The sequence below is a fragment of the Melozone crissalis genome, unplaced genomic scaffold, assembly GCF_028551555.1.
Source record: "Melozone crissalis strain CALT ecotype California unplaced genomic scaffold, PUWL_Pcris_2 ptg000018l_1, whole genome shotgun sequence".
NCBI classification, from domain to species: Eukaryota; Metazoa; Chordata; class Aves; order Passeriformes; family Passerellidae; genus Melozone; species Melozone crissalis.
Window position 1 is genome coordinate 3,272,558 of NW_026535796.1, and position 23,463 is coordinate 3,296,020.

The 23,463-nt window shown below is 61.1% G+C and overlaps 4 protein-coding genes across 4 annotated transcripts; 3 read left to right on the forward strand and 1 right to left on the reverse strand.

The window, feature by feature from the left end:
• Positions 1–174: 174 nt before the first annotated feature.
• Positions 175–6,408, forward strand: TMEM132A (transmembrane protein 132A). Its single transcript, XM_054275170.1, is given in 12 exon segments — positions 175–375; positions 377–440; positions 1,263–1,486; positions 1,547–2,122; positions 2,199–2,554; positions 2,967–3,125; positions 3,201–3,393; positions 3,464–3,607; positions 3,715–3,917; positions 4,153–4,429; positions 4,630–4,821; positions 4,899–6,408. Coding segments are annotated over 12 exon segments (3,663 nt in total). The 3' UTR covers positions 5,973–6,408.
• A 1,130-nt stretch (positions 6,409–7,538) lies between these two features.
• Positions 7,539–11,381, forward strand: CD6 (CD6 molecule). Its single transcript, XM_054274942.1, is given in 13 exon segments — positions 7,539–7,593; positions 8,445–8,519; positions 8,788–8,847; positions 8,937–9,301; positions 9,304–9,616; positions 9,704–9,775; positions 9,873–10,010; positions 10,108–10,230; positions 10,315–10,410; positions 10,501–10,581; positions 10,677–10,784; positions 11,038–11,202; positions 11,284–11,381. Coding segments are annotated over 13 exon segments (1,749 nt in total).
• A 2,631-nt stretch (positions 11,382–14,012) lies between these two features.
• On the forward strand, positions 14,013–18,382 carry CD5 (CD5 molecule). The gene is made up of 10 exons (XM_054275135.1): positions 14,013–14,058; positions 14,584–14,622; positions 14,871–15,152; positions 15,233–15,295; positions 15,414–15,713; positions 16,833–17,120; positions 17,291–17,422; positions 17,807–17,860; positions 18,114–18,218; positions 18,297–18,382. Exons 1-10 carry the CDS (start codon positions 14,013–14,015, stop codon positions 18,380–18,382), a joined length of 1,395 nt encoding a protein of 464 aa, XP_054131110.1.
• A 605-nt stretch (positions 18,383–18,987) lies between these two features.
• On the reverse strand, positions 18,988–22,450 carry VPS37C (VPS37C subunit of ESCRT-I). The gene is made up of 6 exons (XM_054275142.1): positions 22,405–22,450; positions 21,981–22,097; positions 21,305–21,409; positions 21,063–21,234; positions 20,752–20,834; positions 18,988–20,504 (listed from the first exon to the last, which is right to left on the reverse strand). Exons 3-6 carry the CDS (start codon positions 21,395–21,397, stop codon positions 19,788–19,790), a joined length of 1,065 nt encoding a protein of 354 aa, XP_054131117.1. The 5' UTR covers positions 21,398–21,409; positions 21,981–22,097; positions 22,405–22,450; the 3' UTR covers positions 18,988–19,787.
• Positions 22,451–23,463: the final 1,013 nt, after the last annotated feature.

Here is a 23,463-nt window from a genome sequence, read left to right on the forward strand (position 1 = left end):
GAGGAAGAGGATGAGGAGTAGAGATGGGGATGGGGAATGGGATGAGGGTCGGAATGGAGAGCAGGGATGGAAATGGGGAATGGGGTGAGGATGAGAATGGGGAGCAGGGCGGGGAATGGGGAGCAGGGCTGGGAATGGGGAGTGGGCTGGGAATGGGGAGTGGGATGAGATGGGATGTGGCTCGGGCTGTGGAGCAGGAGCCGGAGCACCGGGCACGGCCGGGCTTTAGGACCCGGCGGGACGAGGCGGCGCCGGTGCCGGTCCCGCCCCGGCCCCATTGTCTCGGCGCGGGGGCGGAGGGACGGGAGGCACCGGCGGAGCGGCAGGAGGCACCGGCGGCACCGGCACCGGCGGCACCGGCGCACGGACGGAGCCCCCGCCGGCCATGGCCTCGGCGCCCCGGCTGGCGCTGCTGGCCGCCGCCCTGCTCTGCGCCCCGGGTAAGTGGGAACGGCACCGGGAAAGGCATCGGGAACGGCAGCTGGCACCGGGAACAGCACCGGGCACCGATTCCGATCCCGCTCCGCGCCCCTCCCGCCGTCCTGCCGGGATCCGCTCCCGCGTGGACCCGCAAGCCGGGTCGGTTCTCCCCTTTCCCCACGTTCGGGTCCCTCCGTTCCGCCGGGATCCAGGGAGCCGGGGCGACCTCACCCCCTCCTCCTCCTTCCCCGCGTTCCCCGGGATCCGCGTCCCCCATCCGCGGGGATCCGTGCCCCCTCCGCCGCCTGGGATCCCGAGGGGATCACCCGGGGAATCCGCGGGGATCTCGAGGGGGGAATCTCCTCCCGGTCCCCACGGGAACCCGCCGCCCGAGAGGCTCCCCTTCCCCCTGGATCCCGGGATCTGCCTGGCCTCTCTCCCGCACGCCTGATCCTCTCGGTGGGATCAATTCCCGGCCGTGAGGAAGCCCTGCCCGGGCATCCAGGTGGGATCTGCTCCTTGTGATAAGGGATCCCTTTGATCAGGGCACCGTGAGCCTGGATCCCACCCTGCAGGACACGGTTCCAACCCTCTCCCCAGCGGGGAATGCATTCCCACAGGGAACAGCCAGGACTGGGGGAACCGAGTGGCCCCCCCAGTCCTGACGCAGGGATGAGATAACCCCGGGATGGGGCAGTCATGGCAGGGGTGACCTCAGAATGTGGTGGCCTAGGCAAGGGGACACTCTGTGTGCTGCCACAAAGGTGGGCACAAGGACCCCCAGCTGCACACCCCATTCCCGCTGTGTCCCTGCGGGATGTGACACACCCTTGTCCCTGCAGTGAGGGGCGATGGGGAGCCCCCGGATCCCGTGTTCCTGCCGGTGGAGCTGGAGATCCTTGGGGTGCCCGAGTCCTACCGGCTGCAGAGGGTGGATCAGGACGTGGCCCCCAACTCTTCCCTGCACACCCGCTCCGAAACATTCCTGCTGCTCCGTGCCGGATCCCAGCCCCTGTTCCAGGCCACCTACCCCCCGTTCAGCATCCGCCAGGTAACCGAGGGTCCTGTGTCCCCAGGGCCACCCCAGGGTGTCCCGGCCCCCACCACCATCCTGGTGTCCTTACAGGAGGAGAGTGCCCCCAGCTCAGCTTGGGCCATCCGTGCCGTGTCCCTGGAGAGCTCTGTGTCCCCTGCTGAGCCCATGGCCCGTGTCCTCTTCCATCTGTATGGGCCCGACTGGATGCCTGGGAAGCGGGACCATGCCGGGGCCAGGAATCACCCCAAGGAGTGGGACCATCCTGGGCTCTGGGATAACCCTGATGTCCAGGACCACCCTGGGGATCAGGGTCACCCCAGGGACTGGGATCATCCCAGGGAGCAGGACCACGCTGGGGTCCAGGATCACCCCAGGAACTGGGATCACCCTGGAGATCATGACCACCCCAGGGACCAGGACCATGCCGAGCAGCAGGATCACCATGGAGTCCGGGATCACCCCAAGGACCGGCACCACCCTGGGATCCATGATCATCCCAAGTACTGGGACCACCTCAAGGACCAGGACCACCATCAGCAGCAGGACCACCCTGGGAACTGGGATTCTTCAAGGGATTGGGATCACTCCAGAGCTCGGGATCTCCCTTGTGCCACCCTCCACGCTCACCACCGCGGGCGGGTGGCCCGGGGGACATGCCGCCTGCAGGTCAGTGCCACCCTGGGGACCCTGGGGACCCACGGCTCCCCCCCAGCCTAATCCCAGGACCCCCTCTCCCCTGCAGGCCCCCCTGGGCGTGTGCGTGGTGGAGCTGGAGATCCCTCCACGCTGGTTCTCCCTGGGATCCCTCCATTCCCACCGGAGCCGCCGGCGAGATTCCGACCCCGCGGAGCCTCCGGAGCGCCCGGAGCCGGCTGAGCTGCACTACAGCGTGGGGGAGTGCGGGGCTCGGGATCGGGAGGCTCCCAGATTCCTGGCAATGCTGGAGCTGCGGGCGGGAGAGCCGGAGCGGCGGCAGGAGGTGCGGCTGGACGAGAAGGTGCTGCTGCGTGTCCCCAACGTCCCCCTGCGGCCCGGGCAGCGCTTCACTGCCACCATCGCCCTGCGCCACAACTTCACCGCCGACAGCCTGACCCTGAGGTGACAGCGGGGACAACGGGGACACTGTGGGACACTGCGTGAAAGTGTGTGACAGTGTGTGACTGTGAGTGACACACTGTGACAGCGAGCGACACTGTGTGACAGTCTGTGACATTGTGTGGCAATTTGTGGCAGTATGCGAACAACTGATACCATGTGCACTGAGTGACATTGTGTGACAGTGTGACTGTGACACTGTGTGGCACCATCTGATACTGTGTGACACTGTGTGACACTGTGTGACATTGTGTGACACTGTGTGACTATGAGTGACAGCGAGTGATTGTGGGTGACTCTGTGGGACACCGTCTGACACTGCATGACACTGTTTTAACACTGTGTGACACTGTTTTAACACTGTGTGACATTTGGGGCATTGTGTGACACCATCTGACACTGTGTGACACCACAGGATCAAGGCCAAGAAGGGCCTGCAGGTGGTCTCTGCCCATCCCACAATTCCCAGCACCTGGAGCGTGCACCTGGAGCGTTCCCGTGGTCCCAAGCACTCCACGGCCGTAGTGACATGCCGGCGGCTCGGGGACATCCCTGCCATCCCTGACAGCTCCAGGTAGGGAATATCCCAATCCCCTATCCCGGTGGGAATTGTGGATTGTTCCACCCTGATCCCGGTGCGGTGCTGCAGGGTGTCAGAGCCCGCCGAGTTCCTGCACCTGGATGTGGCTGTGGAAAACGGGACGGGGGGGCTGGCGCCGGCGCGGCCCCTCACGTGGCAGGTGGAGTATCCCGGCCAGGATCCCGAGGCACAGAAGGACAAACTGGTCTGGGAAATCCAGGTGTCGGAGCGGGACATCCGTGCCCTCGTCCCGCTGGTGCAGGTGGGTGTCCCCATCCCATTCCAGCCCTCCATCCCACGGGAAGCGCCCCCTCATCCCACTGTGCTTCCAGGAGCTGGAGATCCTGAACACGGCGCCGCTGACCGGGGTGCCCCGCGTTATCCCGGTCAAACTGGTGGCTGTGGAAGCAGGGGGCGCCGTGTCCGAGCTCACGGATCCCGTCGGATGCGAATCCGCTGACAAGCAGGTGCTGCAGGTGAGTTCTGCTATCCCCTCGTTATCCCGCCTCACCCTGGGACATTCCCATGGAATTATCCCACCTCACCCTGGGACATTGCCATGGAATTCCACGTGCCCTTGCAGGTGTCGGATTCCTGCGACCTGGTGTTCATGGGGGGCAAGGAGAGCCGAGGGGCGCGGGGGGCCCGCGTGGATTTCTGGGTGCGCCGGCTGCGGGCGGAGCTAAGCTTCTCCGTCTGGGCTCCGCTGCTCCCGCTCCGTGTCCAGCTGGGAGATCCCATCCTGGAGCAGCTCCGTGGCTGGAAAGTGCCCGGGGGGCCTGACAGGTGAGGCCTACAGAATGGGATGGTGGGAAAAGGGGGAGACAGGATGGGGCTAGGACCTGATGTGTGGGGATGCATCAGTGAGCCCCCAACACACTCCTGTGTCCTGGGATTCTCATCACCCTGTTGTGGAATCTCTGTCACCCTGTCCTGCAATCCCTATTCCCCTGTCCTTGGGGAACCCCTTGTCACCCCATCCTGGGACTCTCGTCACCCTGTCCCTGTCCCCTGTCCCCAGTGCCCTGGTGGAGTCCGAGGACGCTGCAGAGGAGCCGGAGCGGCGGGCGCGGGGCTGCCGGCCCCAGTTCCAGCGCACGGGGCTCCGTGTCCTGGCACACTTTGTGGCCCACCCCCTGGATGGTGGCCGTCACCTGTCCTACCTGCCCGGCCCGGAGTGGCTCCTGGATGTCACCCACCTGGTGGCTGCCCGGACCCGTGTCCAGGACCCCCGCGTGGCCTCACTGGAGGCAGGGACTGTGGTGGTGGGCCGGGAGCCTGGAGTCACCTCCGTGGAGGTAAATGGGGGTTGTTTGGGGGAATCCTAGTAAGATTTGAGGGTGTGGGAAGGTTGCAAGGATGGAACTGGGGGGCTGAAAATGATCCCAGTGGGAGCTGGGCAGGATACAGGGAGGGAGGGAACTGAGGGGCTGGCACAGGATGGGAAGAGGAAACAGTGGCCGTTAGGAATGTTGGGGGACTCACAAGGTGCTTCCAGGTGCGCTCCCCGCTGTCCGACTCCATCCTGGGGGAGCAGACGCTGGTGGTTTCTGAGGAGAAGGTGACGGTGACAGAGCTCCGTGCCCAGGTGGTGGCTGGGCTCTCCTTGTCCCTGCGGACAGAGCCGGATCATCCTGGCGTGGTCACCGCCACCGTCCTGGGGACACCCACGCTACGGGCCCTCAAGCAGGTGAGACGGGTGTGGGGGTGACCCCAGCCTCCCCGGTGTCCCCCAAACCTCTGCCATCCCGCTTGTCATCCCGCCAGGAAGCGACCCTGTCCATCTGGCTGTCCTTCTCCGACCACACGCTGGCCCCGCTGGAGCTCTATGGGTGGCACGATGTGGCCCTGACCGTGACGTCCCTCGACCGCGCCGTCGCCACCGTCAGGGGCTCCCCTGGGGTCCCCGCTGCCCACCCGTGGGTTGTGGCCGAGGGCCCGGGCCGGGGGGCCCTGCTCCAGCTCAGCCTGCACCCCCCGGATCCGTGCCGGCGTGGCCGGCACCGCGCGGCCGCCCTGGCCACGGGCACGGCCTGGCTCGAGGTGGGGGTCCCCTTTCCCGGGAGCCCCCGGCCCTTCCCGCGGGCCGAGGGCGCCATGTCCGGGGAAGCGGTGACCGTGGGACAGAGGGACCCCGCGGGCGTGGGGCCAGCCGCCACCAAGCTCCAGGGGTCTTCCTCGGAGGAGGAGGATGAGGAGGAAGGTTACGGACGCAACCGTGCCGGCGTTGAAGAGGAGGAGGAAGATGAGGAGGAGATAGTGAAGGCTCCGGAGCGGGTGACTGACCTGGAAATCGGGATGTACGTGCTCCTGGGAGTGTTCTGCCTCGCCATCTTCATCTTCCTCGTCAACTGCATCTTCTTCGTGCTCCGCTACCAGCAGAAGGAGCTGCCCGAGCCGGGCGGGGCCCCCTCGGCCCCACAGCCCCACAACTGGGTCTGGCTGGGCACCGACCAGGAGGAGCTGAGCCGGCAGCTGGATCGGCAGCAGCTGGACCGGCCGCAGCCGGATCGCCGGCAGCCGGAGCCCCCGGCATCCCCGGGCCCCCCCTGCGGCTGCGGGGGCCCCCCGGGCTCCGGCGAGGACGGGGCTCCCCCCGGCTCCCCGGCCCCGCCGCCCCGCAAGGAGGGCTCGGCCCCGGGGGGCGGCCGCAGGAAGCGGGTGGAGTTTGTCACCTTCGGGCCCCCCCGTGTCCCCGAGGAGCCCCCCCCGGCCGCCCCCCACGTGCAGTCCATCCTGGTGGCCAGCGAGGACGACATCCGCTGGGTGTGCGAGGACATGGGGCTGCGGGATCCCGAGGAGCTCCGGAGCTACATGGAGAGGATCCGCGGCAGCTCCTGACCCCGAGGGGCAACTCCCGGACCCCCCAATTCCCGGGCAAACCAGTAAGGGCCTGACCTCCTCCCCGTGCCGTGCTGGGGGGACAGCGACCCCCCTTCCCAGCGGGATGGGCTGGGGACCACTGGTGGCCTCCTGGGACCACCCCGACGTGCCCACAGAGGTGAGGGGGGGGTCTCTCAGCCCTATCCTTACGGGGGCTGGATCCCGGCGGCACCGGGGAGGAATTTGGGATGTTCTTACTGCTTTGGGTCTCATTGCGACATGGTGTTCATAGTGGTGATGATGATGGTGGTGATGATTCCTGTGGTCTGATCCCGGGGAGGATCCCGTATCCCCCCACCTTCACCCCGGCCACGCATCCGTTTTGTACACATTTTTTATCGGGAACGCCCGGGAAGGGGCTGCCAGGGGCTGGTATTTATGGAAAATTTTTAATTCTGACGTTGTTACAAAAATAAAGTATTTAAAAAAACAATTGGGATTCTCCTCCGTGCCCTCTCCTGTGATCCCTACAGCGGGTCCCACCCTGCCCCCATGGCAGTGCCAGGCTCCTGGGAATGGGCACATGCTCTTGACCTTGGCTCCACTTGGGAGCTGGTCACGGGATTGGATCCAGGGCTGGGCCTGGCTGTGGCCCAGCTGGGGTCACCTTGGGATAAGGGATCTCCTTCCTCCCTCTCCTGCCATCTTCCTCCTCCACCTTTCCAACCCCAACACCTGCCTGGTACTGCATGTTCCCAACATTCCCAAATGTCCCCTCAGCACCTCCCTATATTAGTATCCACGGGGATTCCCACTCTTCCAGCTTCCCAGTAAGTCCCAGCAATCCCAGGACACACTGGGTAACAGCAGGAGATCCCCCCACCCCATCACCCTGCTCCCAGCTTCCCCAAACTTCCCAAAACCCTGCTGAGATGGGGTGACTGGAGTCCTGCCCCCCCTTCCCAGCATCCTGGGTCCCCAGGCGTCCAGCTGCATCCCAGCCCTCACCCACGGTGGGGATCAATGTCTCCTGGGATGCCGCACCTCCCACCCGTGGAAATTCCACCCTTACCCTCACCTAATATTCCTGGAGGGTTCTGGGGTGATCCTGCATGTGCTGGAAGATGCCCAGGATGTGGAGCTGCAGGTAACTGACTCCAAAACACAGGGAGAAGAGGGGAATTCCTGGCTCTTCATCACTCCACAGATGTCCCACACCTCGGGAGGCCCCGAGCCCCCTGTGCCGCCACCCCAAATCCACGACCCAGAGGCACAAGCGAGCTGTGGATCACGATGGCTCCACCAGATCTGTGTCCCCCGGGCTGGGAGCAGCAGACCCACGAGGTTCCCGTGCCCCGGAGGGTCTCTGGGTTCCCCAAAACCCTGCTTCCTCCCCGCCAGGGCAGGATGGAGCCACCCCATCACCTCCTCCACCCCAGAGCACTGAGTCGGCTTCCTGCCCACCGCCACAGTCCCGGAGCTGCCGGAGCGCGGGGGCACGGCCGAGCCATGTCCCCAGGCTGCTGAGAGGGGGACCCCCGAATCCCAGAGCCCTAAATCCCATGGGGCTGCCCCGCTGATGGCATGGGGGGGCTCTGCCTGCTCTTGGTGGCTCTCTCTGCCGCGGCACCTGCACGAGGTACGTCACTGTCCCCATCCTGGCCCTTGCTGTCGCTCTCTTGGGACCTTGGGGTGGTGGAGCCACAGATTTGGGGGTCGAGGAGCTGCCACCTCCCTGGGATGGGGAGCACTGGGGGTCCGGGGGGGTCCCCAACAGGGGTGTCAGTGGTGGAGGATGCTGCCCCTCAACACACTCAGAGGGAAAGGGATGCCCTGAAAGGATGCCCTAAGGCTGGGGGATTCTCCTAAATGTTAAGGTCCCCTTGGATCCCCCAAAAAGCACCCTGGGAATCCCTAGAAGAGGACCCTAAGCCCCTAAAGGTGCTCTCAGAGCCATCCCACCTACAATCACTTCAGGAACAGGAGGACACTCAGGGCCTGAAGCCCATCCTGTCTCACATGTACCCCCTGGATGGTTTTGGGATGTGATGCCACCTGTCCTCCCCACCCTGGCAGGATTTGGGATTGTTCAGCTGCCAAAATGTCTGCCAGGAGCTGCTTCGAGGCCTCCCATTGATCAGGAAACGGCCCCATCACCCCATCACCCCATTTCCGCCCTCGTCACACCTCCGTCCCCACTGGAGCAGCTCATTCCCACCTTCTCCCCTCATCCCTGGCCTTTTCCTTGAACATTGTAACCCAAATCCACACTGCACCAGCTCTGGTGGCTCTTCCCAGGGTTCCCACCCAAGCAGCCCCAGTGGATCCCACCCCACCCAAGTGGATGCCTCACTTCTGGGGCTGAATCCTTCCCCCTGGAGGGGACAAATGGGGCATTTTTGGGGATAACTGGATCATCCACTCACCTGTGGCTCTGGAATGGGTGTAGGCAGGTGGGTATGGACAGGTCCAGCCCCTCTGTGTCTGCAGGGATGAACCGGAAGGCGGGAACAACACGGATGCAGGATAACATCCCGAATTTCAGCTCTTCCACCGCTGAGTCGTGTCCCAGTATTCCCATATTTAAGGCCAAATTCTCCCAGCAGATCCCACACCAGGATTTAGCCCTGAGAAACATCCTGGGGCACACAGGGATTGATTTTTGGGATGCAACAATTCTATGACTTTGCCAGAGCCCGGGGGGATGCCCGCTGTGCCGCTCAAAGCTGGGAGAATCCTCTTGGCCACATTTTGGTGGGTTTCGGATGCACCCTTCCAAACTGGGAATCCTGGGGGGCTCAGTTCCTCATCCCTGTGTCCTTTCTCCCCACAGTCCCCACAGAAACGACGGAACCTCCCAGCACTCCGGCAGGGAACACCTCGGTGACTCCAGGTGAGTGTGGGAGGGTGAGGGACATCCCTGCACCCACTTTTCGGGATTCTGGGATGACACCAGCTCACCCTTCCTGGTGCATCCCGCAGCTCCCAGAGCGCTGCGGCTGGCGGGCGGCCGGAGCCGCTGTGAGGGTCGTGTGGAGCTGGAGCAGGAGGGGACGTGGGGCACGGTGTGTGACGATGGCTGGGACATTGCCGACGCCGACGTGGTGTGCCGCCAGCTGCGGTGCGGCCGCGCCGTGAGAGCCCCCGGCAACGCCGCCTTCGGCCGCGGGCACGGCCCCATCCTCCGGGATGACGTGGGATGCCAGGGACACGAGCGGCACCTCTGGGAATGCCCGGCCACCACGACGGAGCACGACTGCAGCCACAAGGAGGACGCCGGCGTGGTTTGCTCAGGTGGGTTTGGAACATTCCAGAGCTGGGGATGTGCATGGCACATCCTCACCGCCACGCTCTTCCCGCAGAGCACCAGGAGTGGCGGCTCTCCGGAGGCCGGGATGCGTGTGCCGGCAGGGTGGAGGTGTTTTTCCGAGGCACCTGGAGCACGGTGTGTAACAGCACCTGGTACGACACGGAGGCCACGGTGCTGTGCCGGTCGCTGGGATGCGGGGATGTGCTCCAGCGGCCAGCCTTCCCACACACGCTGCCCGGGAAGATGACGTACATGTGCGGGAGCCTGCAGCCCTCGCTGGCACAGTGCCACTGGACCTTCAACAAATCCGCGCCCTGTTACCAATCCGGGGCTGCCGGGGTCATCTGCAACGGTACCGCATCCTTCCCGATGGGATCTGAGGCACGGCCTGGGCCCGGCTCTCTACCAAGCATCCGATTTCTGTTCCTGCCCTTTCCAGGCTCCCAGGGTTTGGAGATGCCAATGCCCACAGTGGCTGAGGTGATGCCCAGGAATGTCACTGTCCTGCAGGGTGAGTGTCCGAGCCCTTGGCCATTCCCTGGGATCAGGGTACAATTCCCAGGAGGTAAGATTCCTGTGGGATGAGCTGTGTCCATTCTCTGTCCCAGCCAAGGAGGGGACCCCGACCCTGGGGACACCACTGGTGGACAGTCCCCTCTTTGTCCTGTGCCTGGTGCTGGCTGCGCTGCTCCTGCTCTCCGTGCTGGCCTTTTCTGCTGCCCTGCTGAGGCTGAGGAAGAGGAGTGGTAAGGAATTCTGGGTCTGGACACAGAACTGGGACACAATCCCCACTTTCTGAGCTCAGTTGAGCCATGGAGTGTGTCCATCCCCTTGTCCCCACAGCCATGTCCTCCTTGGGAACTCCCATGCCAGTCCTGGTGACCCACAGCTCCCAGAGCCCCAACGCACCCTCCGGGATCCCCAACGACTACAGGCAGGCTCCCACCAGCCTTCCCAAAGGATCAGGTGGGTCTGGCAGGTCCCCCCAGGGGCTGTGGGGCCAGAGGTGCCAGCTGGTGACAGATGCCACATCCCCTTGTCACCCCCCAGACTGTCTGGTCAAAGGCATTTCCAAGGATTCTGATTCCAACTCGGAATATTATGAGTTCAGCAGCAAGCCTCCCATCGCCCTGTCCACCTTCTACAGTGAGCATCCCGCTTTCTCTGGGATCCCTGAGGCCCTGTCCCGGGATCCCTGTCACCCAGGATGTTCCCACCCCTCTGGCCTTCCCACAGACTCCCTGCGCCGGCATCCCAGGGAGGATCTCCTCCTTCCAAGACCCAGCCAGGAGAGGATGGAGCCATTCCCTGCGGATGGTATGGCACAAGGGGGGTCTCTCCCATGGATGGAAGGGTGGCCATGCCCTTTTCCAATCTCTTTGTTCCCACATTTGATGCCCTTATTCCCACAGAGCTGGCCAGGCCGGGCCCCCCACTCCGCAACTCCTCCAGCTCATCCTCATCCACGGAGCCCTATTGGAATGGCAGCATTCCCCCCCCTGTCCACGGCTACAGCACAGGTGGGAAGTGTGGGAGCAGGGATGGGAGCAGGGATGGGGAGACACCAAGGATGGGAAGAAGGGAGGCAGAGACCACAGGGATGGGGAGGGAATGAGAGTTCAAGGACCCCGGGTAGAGGAGCAGGGATGGGAGCAGGGATGGAGGGACCCCAAGGATGGGAAGATGGATGGGTTCAGCCTCAGTGAGGAAATGGGACCCCAGGGAGTGGGAGCAGGGCTGGGCAGTGCCAGCCAGTGACTCTGCTCCTCCCAGCGCCCCCAGCTCCCCCGGCAGCGCCCGCCCCAGCGCCCTCCCAGCCCTGGGCACCTGCGGCTCCGGCAGATCCCGATCCCGACGGCAGCTCCAGCACCTCCTCGGGAGACTGGTACGAGAACGAGCAGGAGAGGGAGCCCCCCGGAGACCCCTCCCCACATCCAGGTGAGGATCCTGCGCTGGAGATGGGGCACACGGGGAGTTCCAGGGGTGCCCAAATCCTCCTGACGGGCTCTGTCTCTGCAGGCTGGTCAGATCCATCCTATCCCTCGGGGGAACATGGGGAGGATCCCGACTTTTCCGAGGGCAGCGACTACGACGACATCCAGGGCTCTGCCTACTGAGCCTGCCCCACCACTCCAGAGGCCGAATCTCCTGGAATTCTCCAGCTATCTCCTCCAGAATTCTCCAGCTATCTCCTCCAGAATTCTCCAGCCATCTCCTCTGTGCTGTCATTAAAAGCTTTTCCCACCTTGTCCCTTGTCCATAGGGGTGTCACCAGCCCTGCAGTGAGGCTGGGCCACCAAGTGCTCCCACTCGTCCACTAAGTGACACAGAGATGGCCAAATATCCCACTCCCAGCCCACAGGAGCAGGGAAGGGGGAGGCAGGGCCCTGATCCAGCTCCATGGCACCAGGGGTGGAAATTAAACTGCAGGAAGGGCAGACATGGAAGTCCCATGTCTCCCCCCAGAGCTTGCCTACACCCTTCTGGGACAGTCCCCATCCCGGGAACACGCTGCCCATAAATCCTGACCAGGAAGGCTCCAGGGATGCTGGAAGGGAAGCCACTGAGGTGCCACCCCAAACCCGTGGGATGGTGCCCTGTGAGGGTGGGATACAGCCCCCAAACCCTTCAGCACCTCCCAGTCCATCCATATCCCAGCAGGAAGCTGGAGCCAAGCACCATCCCAGCTTTGGGATTTGGGGTGCTCCCAGCTGGGAGGGGGCACAGCACCCACCCACCACCCCAGGACTGGGACCCCTCTGCCCCTTCCCTGCCACCCATCCCATCCCACCCCATCCCAAGCCGGCTGCTCCCTCTCCGGCCCTGCCGTCGGATTTCTGCCTCCCAGGGGAGCAGGTCGGGGTTCAGCTGCACCCCAAGTGGAAAATGTGGGCCCCCCCACATCCTCCAGCTGTTTGTGAGCGAGAGGCCCCGCACAAAGGAGCCGCAACAACGGAGGAAATCCCAAAATAGCAGCAAAACCCCGACAAAGGGCACGGCGAGGCGCGGGCTGCGAGCGCCGCGGGCACGGGGGGTGCCCCAGCCCTGCTCCGGCTGCCGGGGGGCTGGGAGGGAGGCGATGGTGCTGGGATCGCTGGGATTGGGGCATGGAAAAGCCTGGAGGGATCGATGAATTGCGGGGGATCCTGATGCCCTGGAGGGGTCCCAAAATTCAGGGATGTGGATGCACTGGGCGGTATCCCGATGTGCAGAGGGGTAGCAGCGTGCTGAGGGTGCTGATTCCAGGGAGGGCAGCAATTCCCTGGGGATAACAAAGCCCTGGAAGGTACCAAAGCCCTGGGGGGCACCAATTCCCTGGGGATACCAACATCCTGGCGGCACCAGTGCCCTTGGAGCTGACAACCCAGCCAAGGTGTCACCTCCATCCCCACACAGCCACATCAGTGCCAGCCGTTCCTCCGAGCTGCTCCCGCCCCGAAAATCCCCCTTTTCCTCATCATTATGATCCCAGCAGCGTGCCGACAGCCGACAAGCCCCTTCCCGCTCGCTCCTAAGGCAGCTCCTGCTTTTTGAAAGGCTCCTCACGGCTGGCAGCGTTGTCAGCACCTCCCAGCGCCCCCCAAACCCCCCCCGGGAAGGGATTCCAATCATCCCGAGCTGCCACGGCACGCTCAGGATGCTGAGCTGACTCGCAGCGCCCGAGGCAAGGCGGAGGCTCCATCCAAAGCCAAATCCTACCCCTGGGATCTCATGGCCTCCAGAGGCTCTGAGGGGAGGGCTGGGCCCCAAGCACCCCATATCCATGCGGGTCACACACCCCTGGATAACAGGATCTTTCCTAGAGGCACAGAGTCCTGGGATATTTGAGGGGAATCCCAAATTTCAGGTTGATTTTGAGGGATTGCAGCTTGCAGACCCTCCACTGAACCCTGAGAGCAGGCCTGGGAATTGCACCCCTTTTCCAGGGAATTTTCAAAGCCCAAGTGGGTGGTGGGCAGCTCCAGGGCCCCCATGTGGGATATTCCAACAGGGCCTGCTCCCATCAGGATCAGCAGAAACCCTGGGATAAGTGGGATGGGAATGAGTGCTGGCTACAGGGAGCACCCAGATGCTGAGATCCCACTCCAGGACTGGGGACTGGAGCATCCACGGGTGCTGGAGCAGGATGGGATAGGAAGTTACATCCATCTCCTCTTCCAGCAGGACTACCACGGAGTCAATGGAAAACAGCTGCCTCATTAGCATGCCTGACCTGGATTCAGAGCATTCAATTAGGGCACAATCAATTAACGCCTCTGTCCTGGCCGGGTCCAGCACCGCTGGTGCCCCACGTGCCCTTGCAGGGGTGTAGGGTGTCCCTAGAATGCCAGAACCTGGGATGTGCCTGGATAAAACCTTCCCCCATCGCACTCCTGGGGGTAATCACAGGGTTTTAGGGGATGCCAGGATGGGCATCGACTCCTCTGTAACCCTGGGGGGCTTGGGGACCCCCAGATCTCCTTCGGCACTGGATATATTCACTACCTCCCTTCCCAGCACTGCAGAGACCCGGGGATCTGGTGGGGGCTGAGCCCCACATGTTTCTCACCCCTTTCCTCTCGTGCTTGGCGGGACCCAGGGAGGCAACAGAGTCTTCAAACGGGCCCAGGGGTGACGTCAAAAAACCACAGAGGGAGGAAAAACAGCCGGTTCCTGTCCGGGCCCCCTCCCTCGCCTGCTCCGGGCCGGGCAGCGGAGGCGGCGCAGCCCCCGGAGCCTCCCGTGCCCCCATGGCACCAGCGGAGCCCATGGCAGCCCGGCTGCCCGTCCTGTGCCTCCTGCTGGGAATGTGGGGTGAGTACCGGGCACCCTGACCTCGCTGCACTGCGCAGATCCCGCGGCAGAGCCCTCCCGGTTCTCCCGCTCCGGGCGGGATCCGCACCTTGAGCCAGCCACAGTCTGGGGCTTGGGGTGGGAAGCGCCCTGGTGACCCCCAAACCCCCACCCACATCACCCTGGGGTCCCCAGATTGAGCCAGTGGTGCTGAGGGCGGCCAGGTATCCCCACATCCTCATTCCCTGACAGCTCCTGCCCTTCCCTCTGTCTTCATGGCACCGTTCCTGAACATTCCACCCAGGAGCAGGGCTAATCAGCGGTAACTTGCAGGGCCCTTGTCTTTTCTCAGCCCTAAAAATCCCCCAGCAGACAGGTGGGGAGTCGGCAAGTCACCTTTCTCCCCCCAAAATCCGAGTTTTCCCACAAAATCTGCCTTTTCCTCAAAATAACCGTGAATGGGGTGAGCAGCGGAGCCGCTGTCCCAGGCTCGGGTCTGCAGGGCGGGATGCAGGATTGACGCACCATTTCCGCTCTTTCTTGCAGCCATCCCCGACCATGGAGGAGCCACTCGGATCCCTGGAGGTGAGAATTTGGGAGCAGCCTTTGGGAATGCCTCCAGAGCTCCGTGAGCATGGCGGGTGCTGGAGTTGCATCATCCAGAAGCGGAGTCGCGGGGTCCCAGCTCAGGCCCCCACATTCCCTTGAGCCCTCCATGCTCCCATTCCTTGTGCTGCTTCCCAAGGCCCCCACCAGGGGCTTTTCCATCATTCCCAGGGTGAAAACCTGCTGGGAAAGGAAGGAAAGCCCCTAATGATGGTGTTTTCCCACAGAATCCGACCTGAGACTCACCAGAGGCGGCTGCCGCTGCACTGGGATACTGGAGGTGAACTTGGAAAACCAATGGAGACCGATTTGCTGGGAGAGCGTGAGCATGGGCGACCTGGCTTGGATCTGCCAGAGGCTGGAGTGCGGCCCCCCGACCTCTGAGCCCTTGGAGTTCAACATTCCCGGTGGGAAAGGGCTACAGAGTCTGGCCAGGAGGTGCAGTTCCCTGCCTAAATGCCAATGGGAACTGGAAAACTGCACAGATCACGTCATTGTTGCCTGTGGAGGTGAGCCTGGACCCCCAGCCCGGCCACCTCAATCCCTAGGGATCATCCATGCCCACGTGGCCCCTCTCTTCTCATTCCAGAGCCGGTGAAAACCACTCCCAAGCCCCCACCCACACCCCCGACCACCACCCCGGAGCCCACGGGTAAGCGCCTCATCCCAAGGAACCCGTAGCCTCAAATTTGGGAACTTCCCGCTAGATAGTGGGAAAACTGCCATCCCAATCCATAACACTTCCTCTTCCATCCCCAATCCCTCCCCAGGACCCCCCAGGCTGCGGCTGGTGGACGGGAATTTCAGCTGCTCCGGCTTCCTGGAGCTGCACAAGCAGGGGCTGTGGGGGGCCGTGGCGAGCATCCCGCGCTCCCGGACACATCTGGTCACCCTCATCTGCCAGGAATTGCACTGTGGCACCGCTGGGAGCAGCCACGGCGAGCCCGACCCAGGGATCCACCTGCCGGTGCGGTGGGAGGCGGTGGAATCCTGCGGGAGCCGCTCCCTGTTGGACTGCTTCAACAGGAGCAGCTCCCGGGGGAAAGCGCCCGCCTTCATCACCTGCTCAGGTGAGAACGGGCCTGCAGCGCCCGCCATTCCCTGCTCCTCCGCCCCGGTGGGATACCCCGGGGGGATTTTGGGGCCCGGAACCGAGAACCAGCCCCATCCCAGGCTGCCCCATGGGCCCCATCCACCCACTCCTGCTCTTCCTCTCCGGGGTGCGAAGGCAAAACAGGAAATTTCGGTTCCCGGCAGTGCCGAGGAGGATGAGCCCCGGAGGGATGGCAGCATCCCAAATTCCAGCTGGGAGTGGGGAGCACTGGCAGGCACCAGGCTGAGCAACTTCCATGCCTCGGGCATCTCCATGCTCCGATCATCTCCCTGCCTCGGGCATGTCCTCGGATATCTTCCCTGCCACAGGCATATCCCTTCTTTTCCATGAGCCTCTTCCCTGCTACAGGCATGTCCCTGCCAGAGCATCTTTCCCCTGCCATGAGCATCTCCCAGCTACAGGCCTGTCTCCCTGTCGTTTTCCATGAGTGTTTCCCTGGAAATCAGCTCCGTGCCAGCTCCATGGCACAGGGAGCCAAGCCATGAAGCTCGGAGCAGGCTCCTTGTGAGTCCTGCCATCTGCCCAGCTTGGAATCCCGTGGGATTTGGGGGTTTAACGGGCTGTGGCAGCTGGCAGAGCAGGCTTCCATGCTGCATTTCCCATGGGAAGAGTTCAAAGCCCTTCCATGCCTGGATTGGTTCAATCCCTGTGGCATGAGAGGAGATGCCGGGAGCATCCCTGTGCCAGGGGCTGTTGCTGGGAGAAGGAGGAGCATGTGCCAGCGGCATCCCTGTGGATATCATCCCTGTCTGCCTGTGGGTCCGACTCCTCTCTCCCTGTGGTTCTGGCTGTTCTTCCCACACGTCTGACCCATCTCCATGGATCTGACTCCCTTCTCCTGGTAGCTCTGACCCCACTCCATGGATCTGACCCCTGTTTTCCCATGGGCCTGATTTCCCTGTACCCATGGATCTGCTCCCTGTCTTCCCATGGGTCTGATCCCCCTGTACCCATGGATCTGCTCCCTCTACCCGTGGATTTCACCCCTCCCCACGGGTCTGGCCCCTCCCTGTGGATCCAACCCCTCTCCCCGTGGATCCAACCCCTCTCCCTGTGGATGTGCTCTCTCTCCCAGATTCCCAGCCGCGGGCCCTGCGGAGGCTGGCAGCTGGCCCCACGCCGTGCGAAGGGGACATCCAGGTGTTCCATGAGGGACAGTGGTGGGATCTGTGTGAGTCCAGAGCAGCGCAGCGAGACAGGCACGGCCGGCAGATCTGCCGGGAGCTGGGCTGCGGGAATCTCACCTCCAGCATGGAAATTCGGGAGCCTCCCTCGACGGGAGTCACCTGTGGGATTGAACCCCTGCACCTCTGCCAGCCCAAGCCTGGGAATAGCCGGAGCTGCTCCCGGACCAGAGTTGTGTGTAAGCCACGTGATCCGTGCTGGGAGCTGCAATTCCCACTCCTATGGAATGGGCAGGGATGGGGGGACCAAATCCAGGTGGGATTTGGGTTCCTGGCGGGGTAATGGATGTTCACATCTCAGCACCAACCTCCAGCTGGACACATCCAGTGACACCCGTGCTCTTTCCAGGCCAGGACTCAAAGCCGCTTCCCACGGGAACATCTGCTGGAACCGTCGTGAGCATCTGCCTGGCCCTGCTGCTTTTCCTCATCCTTTCCCTGATCTGTGGCCCTCCTGCCTATCGGAAGCTGATGAAGAGAAGTAGGGGACAACCTCGGGATCCTCATCCTTCTTTTCTTCCTTCTCCCACTCCACCATGCCCACGTGCTGGCTCAGGGCTGGCAGCTCCTTGGATGCTTCCCTAAACTCCTTGGGGCAGAATTTGGCTGCTCAGCCTGACGGATCCCCCGTCCCATTATCCCCAGACCTGCCCCATTGTCCCCAAGCCTGTCCCACATGGAGTGTGGGAGTGGGAAGAGGGATTAAGCTCCAAGCGGACACAAAAGAGCAGGTGGAGGATCCTGGGGGGGGGGATTTTTGGGAAGGGGGGGATTATTGGGGGTGACATATGGGGCTGGCAGGGGGGAGGCAGCTGGAGGAAGGGTCGGGAAGATCCTTGGAGACACAATTCCCCCTCTCCCTCAGTTTCCAAGAAGAAGCAGCGCCAGTGGATCGGCCCCACGGGACTCAACCAGACGGGTGAGGAGCTGCTGGCTGGAGAGCTGGGAATGGGGTTTGGAGTTCCTGGGGATGGATCTGGGGTCTGGGTGAGCTGTTCCCCCCTGGATCCTGGCACAAGGGCCTTGGATCTCACTTCCTTTTGGAATATAACTCACCCAGGGGAAGTGGGCCTGGAGCAGGGACCAGTTTTACTCAGCCCCTTCCCGGGTTGGTCTGTTCCCTCCAAGCTGCAGTTCCAACGCCAAAATCCCAATCCTGCTGTCTTCCCCAGTGTCCTTCCACCGCTCCAGCACCGCTCCGAGGCCTCGGGGACAGGGAGGGGACAACGACTACGCTCAGCCCCCCAAAAAGAGCTCCCAGCTCTCTGCTTACCCAGGTCAGTGCTGGAAGTGGCTCCTCCCCGTTCCTTTTCCATGGATGTGCATCCAGTGAGGGGTATCCGTGCTCTCCACAGCTCTGGAAGCAGCGTGCCGGCGTTCCAACCCTCCAGATAACTCCTCGGACAGTGACTATGACCTGCACTCTGCCCGCAGGGTGTGATTCCCTGCTTCCCAAAGGAGCTGATCCCACCTCCCACCTCAGCTTTGGGGGCATCCCAGCATTCCAGCATCCTTCCAGGAGCTCTTCCCAGCCTCCTCACAGGAGAAAAGGAGGTTTTTGTTTGGTTTTTTTTTTAAGCTATTTATAGGAATTTAAGAGGTTCCCACTATCCCTTTGGAATAGTGGGACCACCAGCTTCTCCAAACCAGGACAAAGAGCTGGGATGATGGATAAAGGATAGGGATGCAAGGGTGGGAATACTGAGAATGAGACTGAGATATTTAATAACAAATACCTGTAATAAAATTGGGGTTTTGTACTAATTACACCTTGTCCTCTTCCTTCCATTATCCCAGTGTGACTCCAAACCCCCAGTCAGGAGGGAAAAGTGGGACAGGGAAACTCCTTTTTCCCTGGTTTTTATCCCAGGGATAAATGCAAGAAAAGCAGGAATTGAAGCAGGCTTGAAGATTGTTCTGGGAGGGGGTGAAAGATTTCAGTGATGGGATCCCAAAGAAGTTGGATGCCAGGAAGGGATAAAAGGGATCAATCCTTATCCAGATGTTCCGTTGCTTCCCAAAGTAACCAGGGCCACGACTCCACAGTGCAATTAATTCATCCAGTTTTATTATTCTAATTAATCCCAGGGATGGAATTGCTTCCATCAATCCCTCATCCTAGTCCATTAGTAACCGTTCCTTATAAATAACTTAAAGGGATACAGGCAGGATTTGAAGGATAAAGTGCTGAGCAAAGCAAATCCCGTTTCCATCGTTTGTCATTCCCTCCGTTTCCAAGTGTTTCCTGAGAAGGGAGATGTGAGGAGCCTGAAAAACCACACAGGAGGTCGGGAACACTGGAGGCTGCCCAGGCCCGGGTGGGAATCATCAACTCCCACTGACAGCCCTGGAACGCTTTGGGTGAAAAGGGATCTTAGGGATCAGCCACTTCCAATCCCTTTCCACTTGCTCCAAGCCCTGTCCAACCTGGCCTCAGATATTTCCAGGGATGGAGCTGCCATGATTTCCCTAGGAAATCCATTCCAGGGTCTCATCACCATCACAGGGAAGAATTTCTTCCCAAAATCCCACCTAAACCCACCCTTTGACAGCGTGAAACCATTCCCCGTTATCCCATCACTCCGAGTCTTTGTCCAAGTCCTTGTCCAGTTCTTTTGGAGCCCCTCTAGGCACTGGAAGGTGCTCCAAGGTTTCCCTGGAAGTTTCTCCTCTCCGGATTTCTGCTGGTCTGGCTCTGCCTCTCGCTCCGACCTCCGGAGCCGTGACTTATCCCGCGTAATTCCTTTGCACCGACGGATCCAGGAGCAACACTCTGCAATCCCTCCTCTTCCTCAGTCCCCAAAAAAAGGAGGAATCAGCACAGGATGCTTCCCAGAAGTCCTGGATTAGTATCCAGGCCAGGTAGGACGCTGAGGGTTCGGAGGTGGGGGGTATCCAAAGGGTGGGGGAGGCCCGGGATAGGGAGCCTGCGTTGGGATCGGGAAATTCGGGAGAGGGGGCTGAGTGGGGTACGGACACTGCGGTCTCCCTGGTCCAGGTGGGATGTAGGGAGAGTATCCCGGTCTGGCAGGGGGAGGAGAGGGCTGGGGAGCAGGATAGGGCAAGGGCTGCGCTGGGCCCCGGGATGGAGACCAGGAAAAGCCTCCCGAGGTGGATCTGGGATAGCCTGGCGCAGAGTCAGCAGCGGAAGCCGCCGGATATCCGGGAGCTGGAGCGAGAGGGTAGGGAAAGGAGGGCTGGGAGCTGGGCTGGGAGGAAGCCACGTGTCCCACGGTGCCCGGGGATCCCGGGAAAGGGGCGGGAGGAAGCGCTCCGTGGGCAGCGGGGCCGGGAGGAAGGGCTGGAGCCGGGCTGTAGGGCAGAGGGAAAGCCGGAGATCCCGACGGGAAGGGCTTTGGTGGATCCGTGGGAACGTGAGGAGGAGGAGGACGAGGAGGCTGAGAGTCCCTGGGGCGCTCCTGGGATCCCTCCGACTTCCTCACAAGCTCCTGCAGCTTCTCCACTCGGACCCGGCGCAGGTGGGACAACTTCCTCATCCCGGAAAACTGCTCCAGGAATGTCTCCAGGGGCACCTCCCCCTCCAGGAACTTCTCGGCCATTTTCTGCAAGAGAGGAACAGCCTCGGGCTCATTCCTTCGTCCCTGCACTCCAGTACTGCATCCCTCTGCTCCTCTTCCCTAAAATCCCGATTCAGGTCTCTCCCACACACAAACAAGGATGGATCCAGGTTCTTTGGAGAAAACCCAGCAGACTCCAAAGATAATCCATGATTTTAGGGACTGGGTTAAATTGCACGTCTTCTGAGGATGAATCACTGGAATTTCCAATGGATTTAAGGCCTAAACTCACCTCAGATTCCTCTTCAATCTTCTGGCTTTCCACCTGGAGGAGATCCAGCAAAGTTTGAGGCTGCAGCGCTGCTGAGAATTTCTCTGGGAAAAACAAGGGGGGAAAGAAAAACCAAGGAAAAATCACTACCACAGAACAGAAACCATGGAAAAAACAGCAAAGAGCCCACAGGAAAGGGCTTGGGAACTGCTGATGGAAGGAGGGAAACCCGAGAGGAATAACATCCTCCATCTCTCCGGCTGCTGGAAAAAAGAGGGATATCAGTTTTCCAGGAAGCAGAATCCCTCCTGGGCCAAGATGCCAGTGCTCACCCAGCTTCTCCTTCTGCTCCCTGCACCTCCCAGCCAGCTCCTGCAGCTCCTGGTATTTCTTGGAGAGGTTGCTGCGCCCCGTCTCCAGCGGCGCCTGGAACTTGAGGTTCTGCTCGGCCAAGCTCCGGTTGGCAGCCAGGGCCATCTCCCTTTCCAGCTGCAGCTCCTGCACCTGGGGGATTTGGGATGGTGAGCACAGGAAAGGGGACAAGGACACCCCGGGGCCACCTGCTGGCACAAACCTCCTGGGATTCCAAAGCCAAGCGCTCGATCTCCTGGGAATCCTCCTGCAGCTCCCGCAGCTCCTCCACTGTCCGGTTCCTCAGTGTGTCCATCCTCCCAGATTGCTGGGATGTGGGAAAGGAGGCAAATCAATTCCCAGATCCAACTGGGAACAGGTTTCTAGCTGAAATCCAGGGTGGTTAAAGCCCCTGGAGCAGCTGCACTGGGTTCTGTTAACTGAGAGGGAGAAACACCATCCCCACTAACTCCTGCTTGGGAAAAGACTTTTCCCCCTTTCCCAAGCCTAGATGGATGGAATTCTCTGTGTCCCAGGGTGTTTTATCAATGAAAAATCCACCTACAGCCCCAACTTGCAAATTCCAGCTGGATGTCTCCATCCCATTCCAGAATCCACCTAATTCCAGCCTCCATCCCATCCCACCAAGGAAACTGAGATCTGACCAGGTCTAGGAAGGACCTCAGGGATCATCTCATTCCACCCTCCTGCCACGGAATTCATTGTAATTAACAAAAAGATCCGGGAAATTATGGACTTCCTGCACCATATCCATGATTCACCCCGAGTATTCCCAGCTGTCTGATATCTTTAGCAAGTATCCCGTGTGTGTTGTAAATTCCAAGAAGTGGGATGGAATAATGTGGGAAATGTCCTAAAACCAAGGAAACACAACACACCTGCGCTGTCCTAGTCACTCCAAGCTCCTCTACCTCTCATCCCAAGGATATTTCACCGGGAATGCCGCAACAGCCACGCTGAGGCTCAGGGTTGCCCAACCCACGATCCAGACGAACCTGTCCGAGGGAAAAACTGGGAATTAAATCCCGCGCTGCAGGTGTGGGGCAGAAATCACCTGATTTGGGTTTTTAGGGGGGGTATCAGCGAACTTTCATGGAGTTTAAGAAGGAGAAGCGGGAACGGCGGCAGTGGGAAAGCTTGGGGTGGGGTCTGGGAAGCATCCACAGGCGCTCAGAGAACTGGACGCAAAAGGCTGCCCACTTGCGGGGCTGCAGCGAACTCCGTGGCGGGAGCACCGCCATTATCCCCGTTATCCCGCCGTTATTCCCGTTATTCCCATTCCCGGCCCTCTCCCGGACTCACCAAAGCGCCACCGCGACCCTCCGGTCGCCGCCGCTTCCGGCTTCCGGAGCAAACAGGAAGTGGGCGGAGCCACGCGGAGGGGCGGGAGGGTTGCTTCCCCCCCCTTGGGTGTGAGGGGGATGGTTCCTCCCAGCGCCGCCATGTTGGGGGGGGCAGGAGCACGCATCAATTTAATGGCATTTTTTAATCAATAATCGCTCTTTGGCTACCCGCGGGGCTTTCCCCGAGCTGTAGCTGCTCTAGGAATTATATCCTTCGTGTTTCCGGGCTGTAAGGGGTTCAGGGAGAGCTGGAGAGGGGTTTTGGAGGAGGGCGTGGAGCGACAGGGAAAGGGGGAAAGGCTTGGCATAGCCACAGGGCGGGTTTAGGTTGGAGATCGGGAATATTTCCTTCCCTGTGAGGGTGGCAAAGCGAGATGCCCGGAGAAGCTGCAGTTGCTTCATACCTGGAAGTGTCCGAGGCCAGGTTGGAAGTGGTTTAAGAAGCACATACAGACCTCGGCAATATCCCCAAAAATTCAGAAAATGTCGGGTTCTTCCAGCCGGATCAAAGCAAATTCCTCTGGAATACCTGGTTAGCTCCTCCTCTCATGACACAGGAGTATTCCTGAGAAAGCTCCAGTCCCATCACCCAAAGTTTCCAAAATACGCTTGGAAAATCCTCCACTTTTCCACCTGTAACTCCACATTGCCAAAACCCAAGCAGGGATGGGGCAGGGGAAGAGCTCCATGATTTCTGCTCCTTCTGGAGACTTTGGAAGTGTGGGCAAGGTCACCCAGCTGTTCCAGAAGTGCTGGGATCTGGGAAAGGCACCTCTGACCCCATCACCTGAGAGTTGTTATGGCACAAATGGGAGTCATATGATCCCAAATAATTCTGGAGAAATCAAGGACAATTTGTTCCCAGCGTGGCTGATAACCGAGTCAAACCCCCAGTGCCATGGGAAATAAAAGGGACTTGACTTGCCAAAAGGAAAAAAACATTTTCCAGGCTTCTTTTGGAACAGTTTCCACAGACTTGGAAAAGCTGGAAAATGTTTAATTAACATTTTATATTAAA